This window comes from Pinus tabuliformis, chromosome 4_2 (assembly GCF_031772625.1).
Source record: "Pinus tabuliformis cultivar Carrire ecotype Pingquan chromosome 4_2, CPIR1, whole genome shotgun sequence".
In the NCBI taxonomy this organism is placed as follows: domain Eukaryota; kingdom Viridiplantae; phylum Streptophyta; class Pinopsida; order Pinales; family Pinaceae; genus Pinus; species Pinus tabuliformis.
The window spans coordinates 656,673,138-656,689,200 of NC_142304.1; the positions used below are offsets into that span (position 1 = coordinate 656,673,138).

At 36.7% G+C, this 16,063-nt stretch overlaps 1 protein-coding gene across 1 annotated transcript; it reads right to left on the bottom strand.

The window, feature by feature from the left end:
• Window positions 1-14,873: 14,873 nt before the first annotated feature.
• Window positions 14,874-15,563, bottom strand: LOC149171106 (uncharacterized). Its single transcript, XM_089425846.1, has one exon. It carries the CDS (start codon window positions 15,561-15,563, stop codon window positions 14,874-14,876), a length of 690 nt encoding a protein of 229 aa, XP_089281972.1.
• Between the last annotated feature and the right edge of the window lie 500 nt (window positions 15,564-16,063).

Genomic DNA, 16,063 nt, shown 5'->3' on the forward strand with positions numbered 1-16,063 from the left:
AAATAAGGTTCAAGACATTTAGAGTTTATCCCAAGTGAACCTTCAAAGTTATTTCCATTTTCTAGTGAAGCCTCATAGTGAGTGGCTTGTGCTGAGGTGTCTCTCAAATGCAACAATACAGTTTCCTCTAGCACTTAGTCATGCAGTGTTTACTGGGAAAATGTGCATGCAACCAATACATACCCCCCAGCTAAAGCCACTCACAGACATATACAATCTCAGAGAGAAGATGAAGAATCAATATGGAGCACAATCATGAGTTCTTGTTGCAACAGATCACTCATTAGTTGTCCTTTATCTTAGCTTAGTTTGTTGAAGCTTTTTGAAGACTTTTATTTTAAGTTTACTATTTTTGTAATATTAATAGGTTATTTAAACCCCTTTCATGCATTTAGAAAGGGGTCTAGAATTGTGAGAAGACAACTTTGAACTTGCACTATTGTTTGATCCAAAGTTATCTAATTAAGAATTTGAGCCTGAAAGCTATCATTTTCATAACCAGAGCACTAATGCATCAGGAACTATTATATTTGTGATATCGTTATGTATTATTGAATTAGATAGTGAATCTCTTATGCATTATTTCATTATATAAATGCTTTGAAAACAATTAGTGATGATCACTATTGATGTGCAGGATTGAATGATTTGTGATTATGTATGAGATAACGAGATCTTTTTATGTGGTTGAGTTTTAAATAACTAAATTATTTAACTATTTAATTAATTTCATTTAACATATATGCTTTCTTTTCGTTAAAGTATTGAATGATTTATATTGTTATTTACTTTGTGAAATCTTTCTTTGAATCACATACAAAGATGTATTATCCCATGAAATAAGTAGAATCAATTTATTTAGTAATTTTACCATTAGCTATAAAATCATTTCATGAGTCTTCATTCTATTACTATATTAAATCTCCTTAAAACGGGAAATGGGTTTCTTTGTATCGAGTTAGACCCACCAATTTCAATGGAAATGGAGTTACTTTAAGCTCCTGACTGGGTGGTGTTCCTCGATGTTGATGTAGTCAAGTTCCAACCTTCAACAACATCATAAACCCTAAATTGGCCAAATCTATTTAATCGACACTGCCAAATCTCATTTTCACATTTGATCCTGGATCTTTGGAATTCCCGAGGAGATCAAGGAACCTTCGGTGTGATCATCATCGTTTTGCCAGGTAAGTATTCATTTTCTAGTTTTTTGCTGCTTTTTCTGTCGCTTTTTATCATTTAGCTTGTGAGAGTAATGTTTCACTCATTTTGTTGAGCGAATGTTGGCATTTTAACTTGTTTTAGCTTGTATAAGTGTTGTTTTAAGTTTTTCATTATGTTTCCTAAGCATCTCATGCGTTAACCCATTTTTTCACTAACAGTCGTCGTTGCAATGACTCCCTCCACTTGCTTCATTTTCCTTTAGTTTGATATATTCATGTACTTGTTTCACTTGCATGCTTCATCACTTAGTCAAATATACACTCAACATCTCACCATCCTTCAGATCTTCTCGATTTAGCACTCCCCTTGGGAATATATGAGCTTCCCTTGCCCGGATCTCGCTTTCCATTGCATGCACTGCACATTTGGGAGCTTAAGGCCTCTGCCTTGGCTTCTGGAACTACGGAGAGGCTGCCATGGCCTAGCTCCAATTGTGCACTGTGCAGTCCTAGGAGCCAATCCTCTAATCCTAGTCCCTGATACTACGAAAAGCATAGTATCTCCTGGCCTATGCCCGTACTGAATTGTGCATTATGCACTTCCAATCATTAAGCCTCCCCCACTGACTGTTGGGACTGCGTAGTGCACAATTCCAATAGGTAGCTTGTCACCTTTGTAAACTAGGATTCCACAATATCTCCTAGCATTAGCCCAACTTGTTTCTTGATCTTTTCTTGAAGTTTCTCTTGGTTTTAAACTAACATTTTCATGACATAAGTGTACTCTCTCTCTAGGTACATCAATTGTTGAGAATCTCTCTAGAAGTTACAGTTAACATGGCCTCCAAGAGAGCTGCACCAAAGGAAACTATCAAGAGTAGTATTGGGGAAGCAGTTGAGCAGGTGTCACTTAACTTGCGAGTTTATGGAGACACTCATTTGTTCACTGAGAAGGGAAAAAAGTTGACATGGAAGAAAATCAAAGATACTTTTGCGGAGGACTTCAAGGAAGACTTAGAGGATTAGTAGGTTTATATCGGTATCCAACGGTAAGTATTGTACAAGGTTTCCTTCAGGTACCCCACCTTCCCATGTGTGGAAATTATAAGCTGGATTGTCTCACACAGAGATCCAACGAATATGACATTAAGAAGTTCCAATGGGATAGAGCTTGCCATCTTCAGGGAAAATAACTATCATCAGATGTATCATTTACCTCAGTCGGCGAGATGTATGGACACGTTGTTCTATGCCACCCACATCTAGGTGAACATGAGAGAAATGGTTAAGCTCTGGGTGAAAGAGCCATCAAGTATTAGAGAGACACTCAATCATGTTTATAAGACAAAGTCCCTTAGGGAGGCCTACTAGTTTTTTATCATCTTTGCATGTCGAATATATGGTCAAGAAAGCACAATGACCTTTCTTGAAAGTTGGGTAGTTTTATTGGACTAGTTGGTGAGTGATGGGTGTCCATTCAACTGGTCGGACATGTTGTCTTATCAGTTGAAATTCCATGTGACTAACGCCCATAATCTGCCCAAGGATGAACAAGCGATATTCTACATGTTTGCATACTTATTGGATGCAATATGTGCATAGCAATAGTTTCATGGCATGAGATGGATATGGACACCAAAAGAGACTACCATCAACATTTATTGCAAGTTTCTTTCTGACAACATCTACTGAGGATTAATGGCAAGGTTGGTTGACCATTTCATCATCCTATTGTATAATAAAGAATGATAATAACTTGTGGTTGTATGCATTTCTATTATTGTTTTATGTTAGATAACTTGATGATTATGTTATATGTTATTGATGAGTTAACTTGTCATTGTTGTATGATAGTTAGATTTATGATTATGGTTATTGCATTTTGATGTTATATGTATCATGCTAAATTCGATTAGACTACGAAGATGGTTATTGTTACGGTATTCAAGTATGATCCGACATATTTTTTATGACTTTGCACATGTGGTTGTTATGCATGAATGATAAATGCTTATGATTTTATGATGTGAACATGTTAGTTAGCTAGTGTTATGGATATCGTGGTCTTATTTATGTTTGAGTTGACATGTAGTAAAGTTATATCTTGCTAACAAGATTGGTTGTGTAGAAAAGATAGCCTCCCCTAAGGTACACTAAGGTAGGAGTTTGCTTATGTATTATACTTGGTGCTTCATTCTCGATTATGCCATCTATTTGATGTTGAGTGTTTGGTGTCTATCATGTCATCTAGTTGATTTATTTAACATGGTATGTTTGTAAGTTGGTTGAATGTTTGGTGAGTTACATAATACGAGTATGTGTTCCAATGATATTATTTTGAGATAATTGTACTAACACATATGTGTTGAAACAATTGATATGTACTTGAGTATAGTAGGTGATAATTGTAGCATTATGTCTAATGACTATGAGTTGACTATGTATTATGACATGATTATTTGTAAAGGTTGAATTCAAATTGATAGATATGATTGTCTTGATATTTGGAATGTGTGATTGACATGGGTAAACAGTTGCAGGAAGCATGCTTGGCATTAGTATGAAAAGGTAATAGTTGATATGTTTATATAATTAAGAGTTGGGTGATGTGGCAGTACATAGTAAGCCTCGATTGCAACAAGGTAAAAAAGGGTAAAAGAAAAGAATTGGACAAGAATTCCTTTGGCTATGCTTGGAAAACCTAATTCCAAATGAATGGGTGTCTTGCATACAGGAAGACTTCTTAACCTTCATTTTGTTTGACATTATGTGGATATGTGATAGATTCATGAAAATGTATTTGATAGATATATTAGCTAGTCTCTAGTTACAGGTGGATCTATCAAGGGAATTGGAGTCCCTTGAGGGATGGCATGGATGTGTTTATTTGCAAGCAACATGCTAAGCACAATAGGGTAAGGTAACCAGTGCGTTGTTATGTTTATTTCTATGCTGATATTTTGTGTTTATGGCAATATGATGCAGGGGATTTCATGGCAGAGAGAATGCCATGAAATTTCCAAGAAGGCTAAGGTTGAGTCTTCCCTAGGAACCATGGGGATTGAGTCATGGTGTCTGTTGTTAGTTTTGTGCTTTTGGTATTTTAGTGATTTGTTTTATTTGTGGTTTTCTTATGTCTCTTGTAAGGCCTTGCCACTTTGGTTGTGGTGTCGTATTGTTGTTATTGGTTTTCATGATTTTCTTCTTGTTTGTTTCTTGGCTTTCCTTTTATGTGTTGAGCATTGGGAATTGGTTGGGAAAGAGGAAAGTTAATGGAGCTCGAGGAGACATGTGTGGTACCAAACAAGTAATGTAAGAAACGGATAAAGATCATTGTAGGAGCAAGCGGTGCAGAAGGTAAGACTATAACAGTCGATTGGACTCGCTAGGTCTATTGTGGTAAATGGATGGTGGTAGTACAGACATGAGGAAGGTAACCAAAAAAGGTAAATTAAATGGACTTGAGGTGTCGAATGTCTTGACTAAGTTGGTAAATGTGGTTCTCAATGTTGTGCATGTTGTGCATGAATAAAGGAAGTTCTCTTAACCTAGACCTTACGCTATCTAGTAATTATGTCGTGATCATGATTATGATGATGTTTATATATGTATACATGTTTGTATGTATGCATGTATTTATGTCGTTGTATAACAGGATCATGATTGTTTATGCTTATTTTTATAGATATGTATGTATCTATGCATCTATTTCATTTCCCGACAGGGTTGCCATGGATCATTCTTGTGGAGGAATGATTGCTTAAGCAAGTGAATGGCATGATGAGGTTCCTAGTCTTATGGGAATCAACTAGGAAGAGTAGTCATGACAAATATATGAGGTAGTAGCATGTGGTTATGAGTTGATATTATGTCTCTTCTGTGGATAGGTAACCTGAGGAACACCAGCAAAATGAAAGCAATGTGGTTTGCGACATGCTGAATAAGCATGGCTAAGGCACTAGAAGCACAGTTTCATGGTGAAGACAGTATGGTTTTAGATGTGTGGTACTATTATTGTGCATATGTTGTGTATGTTGTACATGTTTCATCTATGATGTTGTGCACATGTAGTGTTGTGTATATATAGTGCCTGTACATGTTGTTTATGAAATGTTATGTACAAGGTGGTACAGATATTGTTGTGTGAATGTTGCATATGCAGTATTGGGTATAGACGGTACTATGTACATCATGGATATGCGGTGTTGTGTGCATATGGTGTTCTGTGCATGTTGGATATGTAGTTTTGTGTATGGTGCTATGTACCTGTTGTATATGCAGTGTTATGTACATATAGAATTGTGTGCATGTTGTACATATGGTGTTGTGTGCATGATTGTACAAGTGGTACTATTAGCATGTGGTGTCATGTATATGTGGTACAAGTGGCGTTGTAGGCAAGTGGTGTTATGTACATGTTTTGCATGTGGCAATGTGTACATGTGTTTTCATCTACATGTCGTTCATGTGGTACTGTATACATGTGGTATTGTGTACATGTTGTATAGGTGGTTGTTGGGGCAAAGTGATTTTTTATCATTTGATTTGTCAACCCAGGGGTTTCATAAACTTATGAAGCATGCGTGCACTGTATATGCTAGAAATTGTCTTTCAGTTTAGATTAATCTAACTACAAAAATAATGAAAACCAATTCATCTGATCTATGAAATCAAGTAATGAAAATGAAATTCAACTAACCTGTGAAGTAAAAAACAACTAATGTATGCTTAGTTAATCCAACATTCAATTATGAAGTGTTATCTTCTTGATATGATGTGTAAGAAACTATTTATACTTTAACTTCTAATGTCCTAGAAAAGCAAGTAAAGTGTGAAAAAAATAACTTAGTAATTGTATGTGTCAAATATTCAACCATTCAATCTTCAAATATGATTAAATCAATTTCTTAGAATGATCTTTAGGAATATTAGTTAATGCAATTAAATGAGGATCTTAAAAGCAAATATAAAAGAACGAAAAAGTAAAGCTCAATGATTGCATAGGTTGAACATTCAATCACCCAATTTGAAGTCACTTTCTTGGCTTGATCCTTTATTCAATGACACAATGAATTGATGGTTTAATCTAAAAAAGTAAATAAAAGAACATGAAAGGAAACTAAATAACTATGAGCCCTTGCCTCAAACTTAATCCAATTAGAAAATACATAAATCTTCTTTACTGAAATGTTTTTAGAAAAGCAAAGATTACACAGTCATTCTAAAATTAATACTAAGAAAGAAAATAAACTTTAATCTATAAAAGCAATTAAATCTCACAATCATTAAATGGTCATTCCAATGGTGTATGAGGATGGCAAATGAAGAAGCTCCATATGCAAGCAAAAATAAATCTTCAAATCTCCAAGTATAAGCTCCAAATTATCTATTAAAAACATGAGCATTTCTCCAACTTTACACATGCCTTTCAAAAGAGAAGTCTCTCCTCTTTATACAAAAACATAAGAAGCTACCTTATTTAATGGGGATCCACTAAAATCTCATATGGTTACAACAACATAGCTCAGAATGAGACACATATCTCCTAAGTGTCTCATAGAGTTCTAATCCAAATAAGAAATAATGAGACACCTCAGAGTTACAATCCAAATATGACACATATCCTTCTTTGACCTTTATCCAAGTCTCCTTTGAAGGGAATTCGAATTTGAGCATTGGAGGCGACATAAGGGTGCCTTGGAAGCTTCCAAATGACTTACACATGTCATGAGACTCAAGCCACATATATAGATACATGAAGCCATGTTAATTTCCTAGTTTTTAATCATAAATTCTCTTTAAACACATAAAATAAATAACTTTGGTAAATAAGGATCCTAACCCATATATTTATGAAAATGGTGGCTAATGAAAGGTTATGGAGCTGTGACATGTGAGTGAAATGGTGGCGATAAAGGTGAAAGTGGATGTCATTTTGAAGACATTTTGGAGGCCCAACATACCCCCCAACTAGAGTAATTGCATGTCCTCATGCAAATATTGCATTAATTCCTTTGATTTGCTTGCAAAATCTTTGCTTTTGAATGAGCTTGGCTTATATCATATGTCCTTAAACTTTTCATTTGACAATTTTATTTATTTTTGCAAAGTATTCCTTGTCATACATTGAATTGCAACATGTTTGGTTGGTTCTTGTGTTTCAACCAAATTCTAATTGGTATTGGTTCTTGTGTTTCAATACCTTGTTTCCTTTTGTTGCAACAAGATTCATTAAACATATTCAACTATGCATCTTTAAAATCAACCATATAGTGTGCTCTTGATTTAGAAATTATTTGCAAATCATATAACTTTTTGAACCATAATGCAATCATAATTGATTAGGACAAGTATGTTAGGATGAAATGAAAATGTGTGATGGTGTATGATATATGAATATGAAATGATGTCCCTTCCCCCCAACTAAAGATATGACAATGTGAAAGAGGAAGTGAGGAATTTCCCAAAGTTACAATTTTAGTATTTTAAGGAATTGCATGACTAAAAATTAGAAAACCACATACCTTCACTTACCTTCAATGTGCATGAGTTATGGAAATTGAAGAGTGTGGCTACTTCTGGATCATGGAATGAAATGTAGAATTCATCTGCTTCTTGGTTGCATAAATGGTGGATGAGGTTGTGAAGTGGATTCTTTATTTCTGCTGCTAAATCTGTTGTATCTACTACAAAATGCTGAAATGATATAGTCTTCAATCACTATAAAACCGATGGTACAACTCTATTTATGTGAATATATGTGTCTATGTCAAGCATGAAGAGAGGTCATTGGATTATCGACCATTAATGAATGTCCTTAACCAATGTGAGGCAAACTCACCATTAATGTCAACGAGTGCCAAGGTACCTAAGTACATCTTGCGAAGGGCGAATAAATGAGCTGATGTCGAGCCACTTGCAAGATCCAACGATCAAGGGACATTGATGTATTCCCATGATTGTTGGCGAGAGAGCCTGTCATTAAGGCATACAAGCCTCAAGGTACTAATGAGGACTCTAGCGCTGAACCTAGATAATGTGTCAATGTTGATATGCTAAGGCATGTTAGAAAGAAGGCCTTAAGATATCCTCCATCATTTAACGTGAGCATGAAACAATGATTTTGAAGGACTATGAATGGGAAATTTTGTAGTGGATCAAGGTTTATTTAATGGAAAGGAAAATGACAAGTGAATAGAAAGTAAAAGGACAAATCAGCGTGTAAGCAAGCTGAATGTCTTTATGAAAATGGGTTATGAGTTAGTAAAAGCAAGGCAGGAAAATATAGTTTCTATGAATAAAAATGAGTAGTGAAGGAAAATGAGATGAGAATTTTATTGACAGACTAAGTGAAATGCAATGTGACTGCAAAGGAAATGAGATGAAGGTTTTATTGACTGAAGGAGTGTGGATGCAATGGAAACAATGGCATCTGAAAGGCTTGCAATTGTTGGATCTGATATGCATTAGCATGTGCTCATGCATTGATGTTTCATCTTTGATGCCACCCTAATCGTTTTCTTGTGAAATAGATGTGGTCTTTGAGAGACACTATTTTCTTATGGTCATCTATTCTTCCTCCTGGAACCTGCAAAAAACTAGTACTTCTTCTCCAATGAATTGTAAAGTTATCAAAATAGAGAGGTGATCAATTTCTCTATTAATGACATTTACATTAAAAAAAAAATAAGAATCGGTACTATTAAACAAGTTCATGAAAGAAAACCAAGAGAGTTTATACCTGTGTCAAAAGTAGTGCCTCAAGTTACGTGTTGTTTCTTTTCAGCAATTTCTTTATTATTTACTATTTCAAAATCTGACAATAGCTTCCTCATTTTGTATATCTCGTCGAGATATTTCCAACAATTCTTAAATCATCGAATTTCGATGTCGTATGAGAAAGTTAGATTGTTTTGAATTTTTTATGGAGTGAAAATTGTCATGTAAAATGTGGCATGGGAACATGATGCTATAGTGAAAGATGATGTAAACATATGAAATGGCATGTTGATCATGAATTTCTGGTTAGAATGCATTTTTTGACAAATAAATCATTTAGTTAAATGCATAGTTGTAGAATTGTTTTCCAGCTGCAGAATTGTTGATTAGCTGCAGAATTGTTGTACCGCTGCAGAATTGTTGATTCATTGCAGAATCGCTGTTTAGTTGTAGAATGTGCACAGGTTCTGTAGCTAAAATCTTGAACAAACAACCCAAGTCAGTAAATAACCAAAAATGAATTCAAAGAGAAAGAAACAATGTTGTGGTTTACTGGAGCCAAAATCCAGTGATATTTGCAATGCCTCTTTCAGAAAAATTAGCAATTTTTTTTTCTTGCTTCAACAAGTGTGTTTGAGTGGACCATCACAACAACTCTTTTCTCAATTTGCTCCAGTCATGAAATGAATTTTCACGTCAAAAATTTTATGACAATTTTTTGTATGGAAATTTTCTTTAAAAAAAAAATAATGAAATATTTACAAAATTAAAAAAAAAAATGAAAAAGAAAAATAGAACATTAAACATACTGATCACAAAACATAACATATGTATTGGAAAAAAAAAAAAAAAAACAGATGTACAAACTTAAAATATATACACAAACATTATATTCCATTAATACAAAATATAACAAAACATAACAAAAATCAAACATTACAAGCATTGTATGTACAAATGTTAATAAAAAAAAAACAACATAATAAAACATTAAAACACATAACAAATCATAACATATAACAAAACACTACAAACATATAATCATTAAAAAAAACAACGTAATAAAAAAAAACAAAATTTGCCACATATATATATATATATATATATATATATATATATATATATATATATATATATATATAACGTTTCCATATATGAAAAATAATAACGTGGTTATTTCATACTTTCCCAGCGAAACATTAGGCTTTATCTCCATCTTTTGTTTTAACAAACTACTAATCAAGCTCAATGCTATGTTCTATTCACGGTGCCTATGCTCTTCTTTTATTTAGTTCCACAGCCTTCTCAAAGAGCCAAATGGAATCCAGACTATTCAACCATCGTCAAGCAGCTTCCTCAGCGCAATGTCAAGGAAAATACCCAAACCTCCTTTGTCGCTCCTTTTTACACATTTTTCTTATGTGACAACAAATCCATGGATATCAGTGACAGAAAATCACAATCTTGATTTCTCAAACAACCATAGCATCCAAAATCGGATTTGATCCTTTCTGCATGGCCGCAACTTCTATCTGTGCATTAAATTCTAAATCCGTTTTTTCTCACGCAGTCAGTGAAACAGTGTCCCGAAGAATCTCAGATTTCTCTCAAACAGTTGCGAAATTGAGGAAATTGTTTCTGGGTTATTTAACTCGGCCTATCCTAAGAAAAACCCATGACTCAGTTTTCCGAAATTCATTTTCTTTTTGCCAAAAATTGCATTTTAAAATTGACGTTTTTAAGTTTTGCGTTTTCTGGCAATGGTGATCCAATATGCTATGTGGAATGTGTAGGTCAAGACACTCCGAGCCATGGAGGTTAAGATACCGCACCCATCATATGCTATGGAGAAAATTCATTACACCCCTTCGGCCGGCCAGATCAATATTATTCCTGCAAGTACATAGAGGTAGGAAACTTCGATGGACTATTTTCTACGGTGAATAAAATTGGGCTTTGTACAATGTGTTGTCCATCACACCAAAACAACAACCCATGAGTTCTGATTGATTCCCCCAGTTGAAATTCAGAGCCTTGGCTTTGACGCTCAACATGAAGCTTAGCTTCTCGTCCCTCTTGGTAAATCTCAGTATTCGCGGCTTCACTATCTATACTGAGGATAGAGGTAGCCATTCTAAAGACTGATATCTCTGTAGAGATCAAAGTTATTCAAAGGCCATGGGCCATTGCATTGACTATTTTATCAATTTTTTTATGTTTTGTTTTCTTTTAAATTATATATGTTACATTTGTTTTTTAGATTAAAAATATATACATATATATTTTATTTAAAACAAAACAAGTTATTAATAAAGGAAATGCCTTTGATTTTTTTTCTTTATTTTTATTAAGTTTACTGAAAAATCAAATTGAATTAAATCAAATCATGAAAACAAAAATTAGCTGCAGAATTGCATTCTGTAGCTAAATAATTTTTATGATATACTAACAAAACAATTTCTTTTTCTGATTCTCCAGGTCACACGGAGTGCAGAAGGAGAGCATACTTGAGAGATTTATTTTGTTAGCATAGTCAAGATTTTATCAATCGATTCTTCTGTAAATTTTGCAAAAAAAATGAAAAGGCTTGATCTCATACCTTAAATTATCATTCGTGATCTTCACTTGCACTCCTTGTTCTCAACTATTTGTTTTATTGCAAATTTTTCCTACAAAGGGTTAGTAGATGGGTGGTTCTTACTGCACCATAAAACATCAAATTTATCCTAAAAACTATAAATATTTATTTTAATTTTTCCTATCTATCTAAAAACCATTTTTTTTTTAATTTTTTAAGTATATTCATGCTTCCAATGAAGCCATTTACGGATTAGAATTTTTGAAATGCTCATATCCCAACTTGAAAAATGTACCTGATTGTTTGTAAGGATATGTGAAATCGACTTGACCTTTTGATTTGCTGCAAAGATCTCTTGAAGAATTGATGAATATTGTGGCGTAACCGCTTCTTGATACCATTCCTCAATGTAGTCTTTGGGCTGCATTCTAGATCTTTTGTCCATAAATGGTTAGTAAAAACAAAATCAAATAAAATACACTCTAAACTGGAAGTTAGTTCCTATGCACACTTCCTCGGCAACGGCGCCAAAATGTTGGGGCAAAGTGATTGCTTGCCATTTAATTTGTCAACCCGGGGGTTTCGTAAACTTGTGAAACATGCATGCACTGTATGTGCTAGAAATTGTCTTTCAGTTTAGATCAATCAAAATAACAAAAACCAATTCATCTAGTCTATGAAATCAAATAATGAAAATGAAATTCAACTAACCTGTGAAATCAAAAACAACTAATGTATGCTTAGTTACTCCAGCATTCAATTATAAAGTGTTACCTTCTTGAGATGATGTGTAAGCAACTATTTATACTTTAACTTCTAATGTCCTATAAAAGCAAGTAAAGTGTGCAGAAAATAACTCATTAATTGCATATATCAAATATTCAACCATTCAATCTTGAACTATGATTAAATCAATTTCTTAGAATGATCTTTAGGAATATCAGTTAATGCAATTAAATGAGGATCTTTTTTTTTTTTTTTGTTAACTTTGGCGGAGCTGCTGTCTATATTTCAAAATAAAAATTTTCATCTATCCTCTGTCCCAGGTGGTTAACCTTCCCAGAGGAAACCAGGTAACCACCTGTCTGCATCTGTCCCAGGTGATTAACATGCCCGGAGGAAACCAGGTAACCACCTGTCTGCATTAAAACCAGCCCAAAATTTGAAAATGTTCATCTCTATGTATCTAGCATGTCTGTTCTTACGAGCTCTACTCATTATCCTATCTTTTATTTTAAGGTAATACATCATATTCCAGTTTATCACAAAAAGAAAGCACTAACAGACTTAACATACTGCATCAATCCTCATCCGAGGAAATTATAGGGGCAGGCGCCTTGGCGCTTGATCCAGGGATCTCACTTCTCTGCTCCATTGTCCATTTCAGGTCTCTCAGCATCTGTTCAATTCTCCCCAAGATGAGGTTGTTGCGAGAGGCCTGAATTTGTACTGCTGCAATTTCCTTGAGGAGCACAGACTTGATGTTTTCCATTTCTTCCTAGTTCTGGTTCCATTGTTGTTCGTTCCGCTGCTGCATTTCTGCTTCTTCTTCTTCGCGGGCAGCCTGATTCAGGTTCATGGCTCTGGCTACCACATGCTTCATTATCCAATATTGTTGTAGAGTTTTGTTGAAGAGGGAATTGCGGCTCCGCGAGTTGCCAGGGTCTGGCACCATGGGCTCCCATTCTCCCCTGGGGACCTCCTGGTTCATGCTGATAGATCTCAGCTCTCTCTCCCAGCCAGCTATCTGCTCCCTGATTTCAGGTGGGTTCCCTGCCATGTACGCATCTATAATGCTCATCATGTGCTCTGCCTCAGATTTCCTACCTCTCCTTTTCATAGTTTTGTTGGTACCCTCTTCCTGTTTTGGTACACGTTTCGCTTTCCTCGGGGCCATTTTCTTTCTGGACTGAACGCTGCACTTTACTGAATGTTTCTTACCTATCAAGACATGATAACATAAGTCAGTAACACAGTTTAGAATTTGATTTTTGATCCAATTACTTACCATCCTTTCCTTGCCAGGATTCTGGTTTCCCAGGGTAGGATAAGGGTGTAAAGGTGCATCCCGCACCGAGGGCCGGCCTTTGAAACAGCCCATTTCATTTTCTCCACTCAACATGGCTAAGGGTACCCCTTGTTTCCCATGTTTCTGGCTTTCTGAGGGCCTGTACAGGTTGTCTCTTCTCCCCGACTGTCGAAGGAGGTGGCTTTCTCTCCTTTTTTCAGGGATTTCCTACCCATTCTTCCTCTGGCCTTTTCTATAAATTTTCTTGATACTTGGGTCCAGCTACTTACAGGGGTACCTCTCCTTCCTAAGGTTCCTTCCTTCCCCACTCTGATAACATTCCTGGATTTGGTCTTTCCTTTCCTCAGGAGACCATTGGTATTTTTCCCCAGATGACCAGTAGTTTTCCTCAGAGCCAGGGCTTTCTGGCCTGCTCCTCTGGTCAGAGGTGGACACTGCTACCCGGGTCTGAGGGCTCCTACATACTGGCTATGTCTACCTCCTGATCTGAGCTTCATGGTCCTCTCAGGAATGTTGCCTAGACTCCTACTTCTAGCTACAGCATAAAAGACCAAGTAAGAGGTTGAGACTACATACCACCTTACCCTATCGTTGTCGTCTCCTTTGTCTGTTCATTGCTCCCGTCTACCACCTTTCTTCATTCCAACCGGCTTCGTTCTCTGCTGCATGCAAGTAGCTATTGCCACCTCAGGCCCTCTTGGGGTTATTCCTTTCCTTCTATCCCTTCTGACCTCCACCTGTCCTGTTTCTTTACCAACACTCTTTCTGGAGTCCTCATCTTGGGATGTGCCTCGACCATTCTGTCCGCCTTTACTCCACATCACTCCCTACATCCTCCCAGCTGCTCTTGCCGTGTACTATCTACCCTTTTGCTGCCACTTGCCATCCCTTCTCTAACCCTCTGCCCAGCCTCACACCTGCCCTCAACCATCTCATTCCTTGATTGCCCCTCTGCTGGCATCTCGGGATGCGATCCATCCCTGCCCTGCTCCGTCAGTTGCCCCTTTTTCCATTTACTCCTTTCATTTCGCTCGTGTGTCCTATCTGTCATCGCCGGTTGTGTCCTTTCCCCACTTCTGCCACTTGCTACCTTTTCCTGAACATTCCTTTCTGGATCTCTATTGCCATTGTTATCGACTTCTAGGAGTTTCTGCAGCTGCACCTTCTCCTCCGGGTGAGGGAGCTCTATTCCTCCGAGATCCATCAACCTTCCACTGTTTCCACTCCCCCAATCAGCCAGCCAGTTTTCCAGTCTATTTCCTTCTTGCTTTACATGTGTGGGGATAATATAGTTTCCTCTGTTTATCAATTTCCCTATTTCACTAGTCAGCCATGATGTTCTCCAGCTCCTGCTAATATTTTCCACTGGTGTATTGTTTTGTAGTCATTTTACCATGTCAACTACCAGCTTCGAATCGCCTTCAATCTGAAGATTCTGGGACCTTTCCCGGATGGCAATTGCGAGTCCTCGTTTTAGTGCGTGTAACTCTGCTTCATTGTTCGTTGGTTCTCCACAATCCATCGTGTAAACTCTCAGAGTGGTTCCTCCATCATTCCTAAATAACCCCCCTATTCTTGTTGCTCCGGGATTACCTTTTACTACCCCGTCAAAGTTTAGCTTGACAAAGCCTTGGGGTGGATGCCTGTAAGTGCTAATCTCCTCAACCTCTCTGGTTTGAGGTTTACTTTTTGTTCTGTCTGTCATGCTCTGCTTTAATTGTAGGCGTTGCAAGATTCTCTCCTCTGTTTGGTTGATCTTCCAGTCTTCATCATTCCATCGTTCTGCTAAAATAGTTTCTCTGATATTTTGTGTTGTTTGCTTCCATATTTCGACTGAGGTTCTCCTTACTTCGTTGAATATCACGTTGTTTCTTTCCTTCCAGATGTTCCAAAGCATGAGACCTATGGACAGCATCCACGCGCGGTTTAGGATCTGGTTCTGGTAAGGTTTTCTTGGCCAATTTTCCAAAGTATTTTTTATATTATGGTAGTTTCTATGACTGTTTTCAAACATTTGCTGGTGATTTCTCCACAGGTTGCAGCTGACGATGCAGCTGTTGGTTAGGTGCTCCATCGTCTCCTCCTGTTCTTGGCATAGTGCACATCGCGAGGGTCCCTGCATGCCTTTCTTCTGTATTTGATCCCAGGTTAGTGCACGACCATGATGTAAAATCCAGAGAAAGAAAGCTACTTTAGGCCAAGTCTTAATTTTCCAGATGTTTTTCCATTTTTTTTATTCTGTCGGTCGATTGTGCCCTGCCTTTAAATGATAACCTTCCGCTATAGAGAACGTTCCTTTTATTCGAGTTCCCCATCGGAGTATGTCCTTCCCTATTTTAACTGCAACTTTCCTGGATGCCATTTCTTTGTTGTAAGTTTCCCAACTTGCTATCTCTGGGGCTTCTACCCAGTCATCCTTTTGCTTCCAATTTCGCCAGTATTCCCCTATACTTGGCTTCCAGAAGTTTCCAACCAATTCCCCTTCTGTTCGGGAGGTAAATTCATGGATTTCTTGGAGGGCTTCTTTATGGAGAAGCTTTTCTCGTTGTTGCCAGGATTCCTCCCAGAACTTGG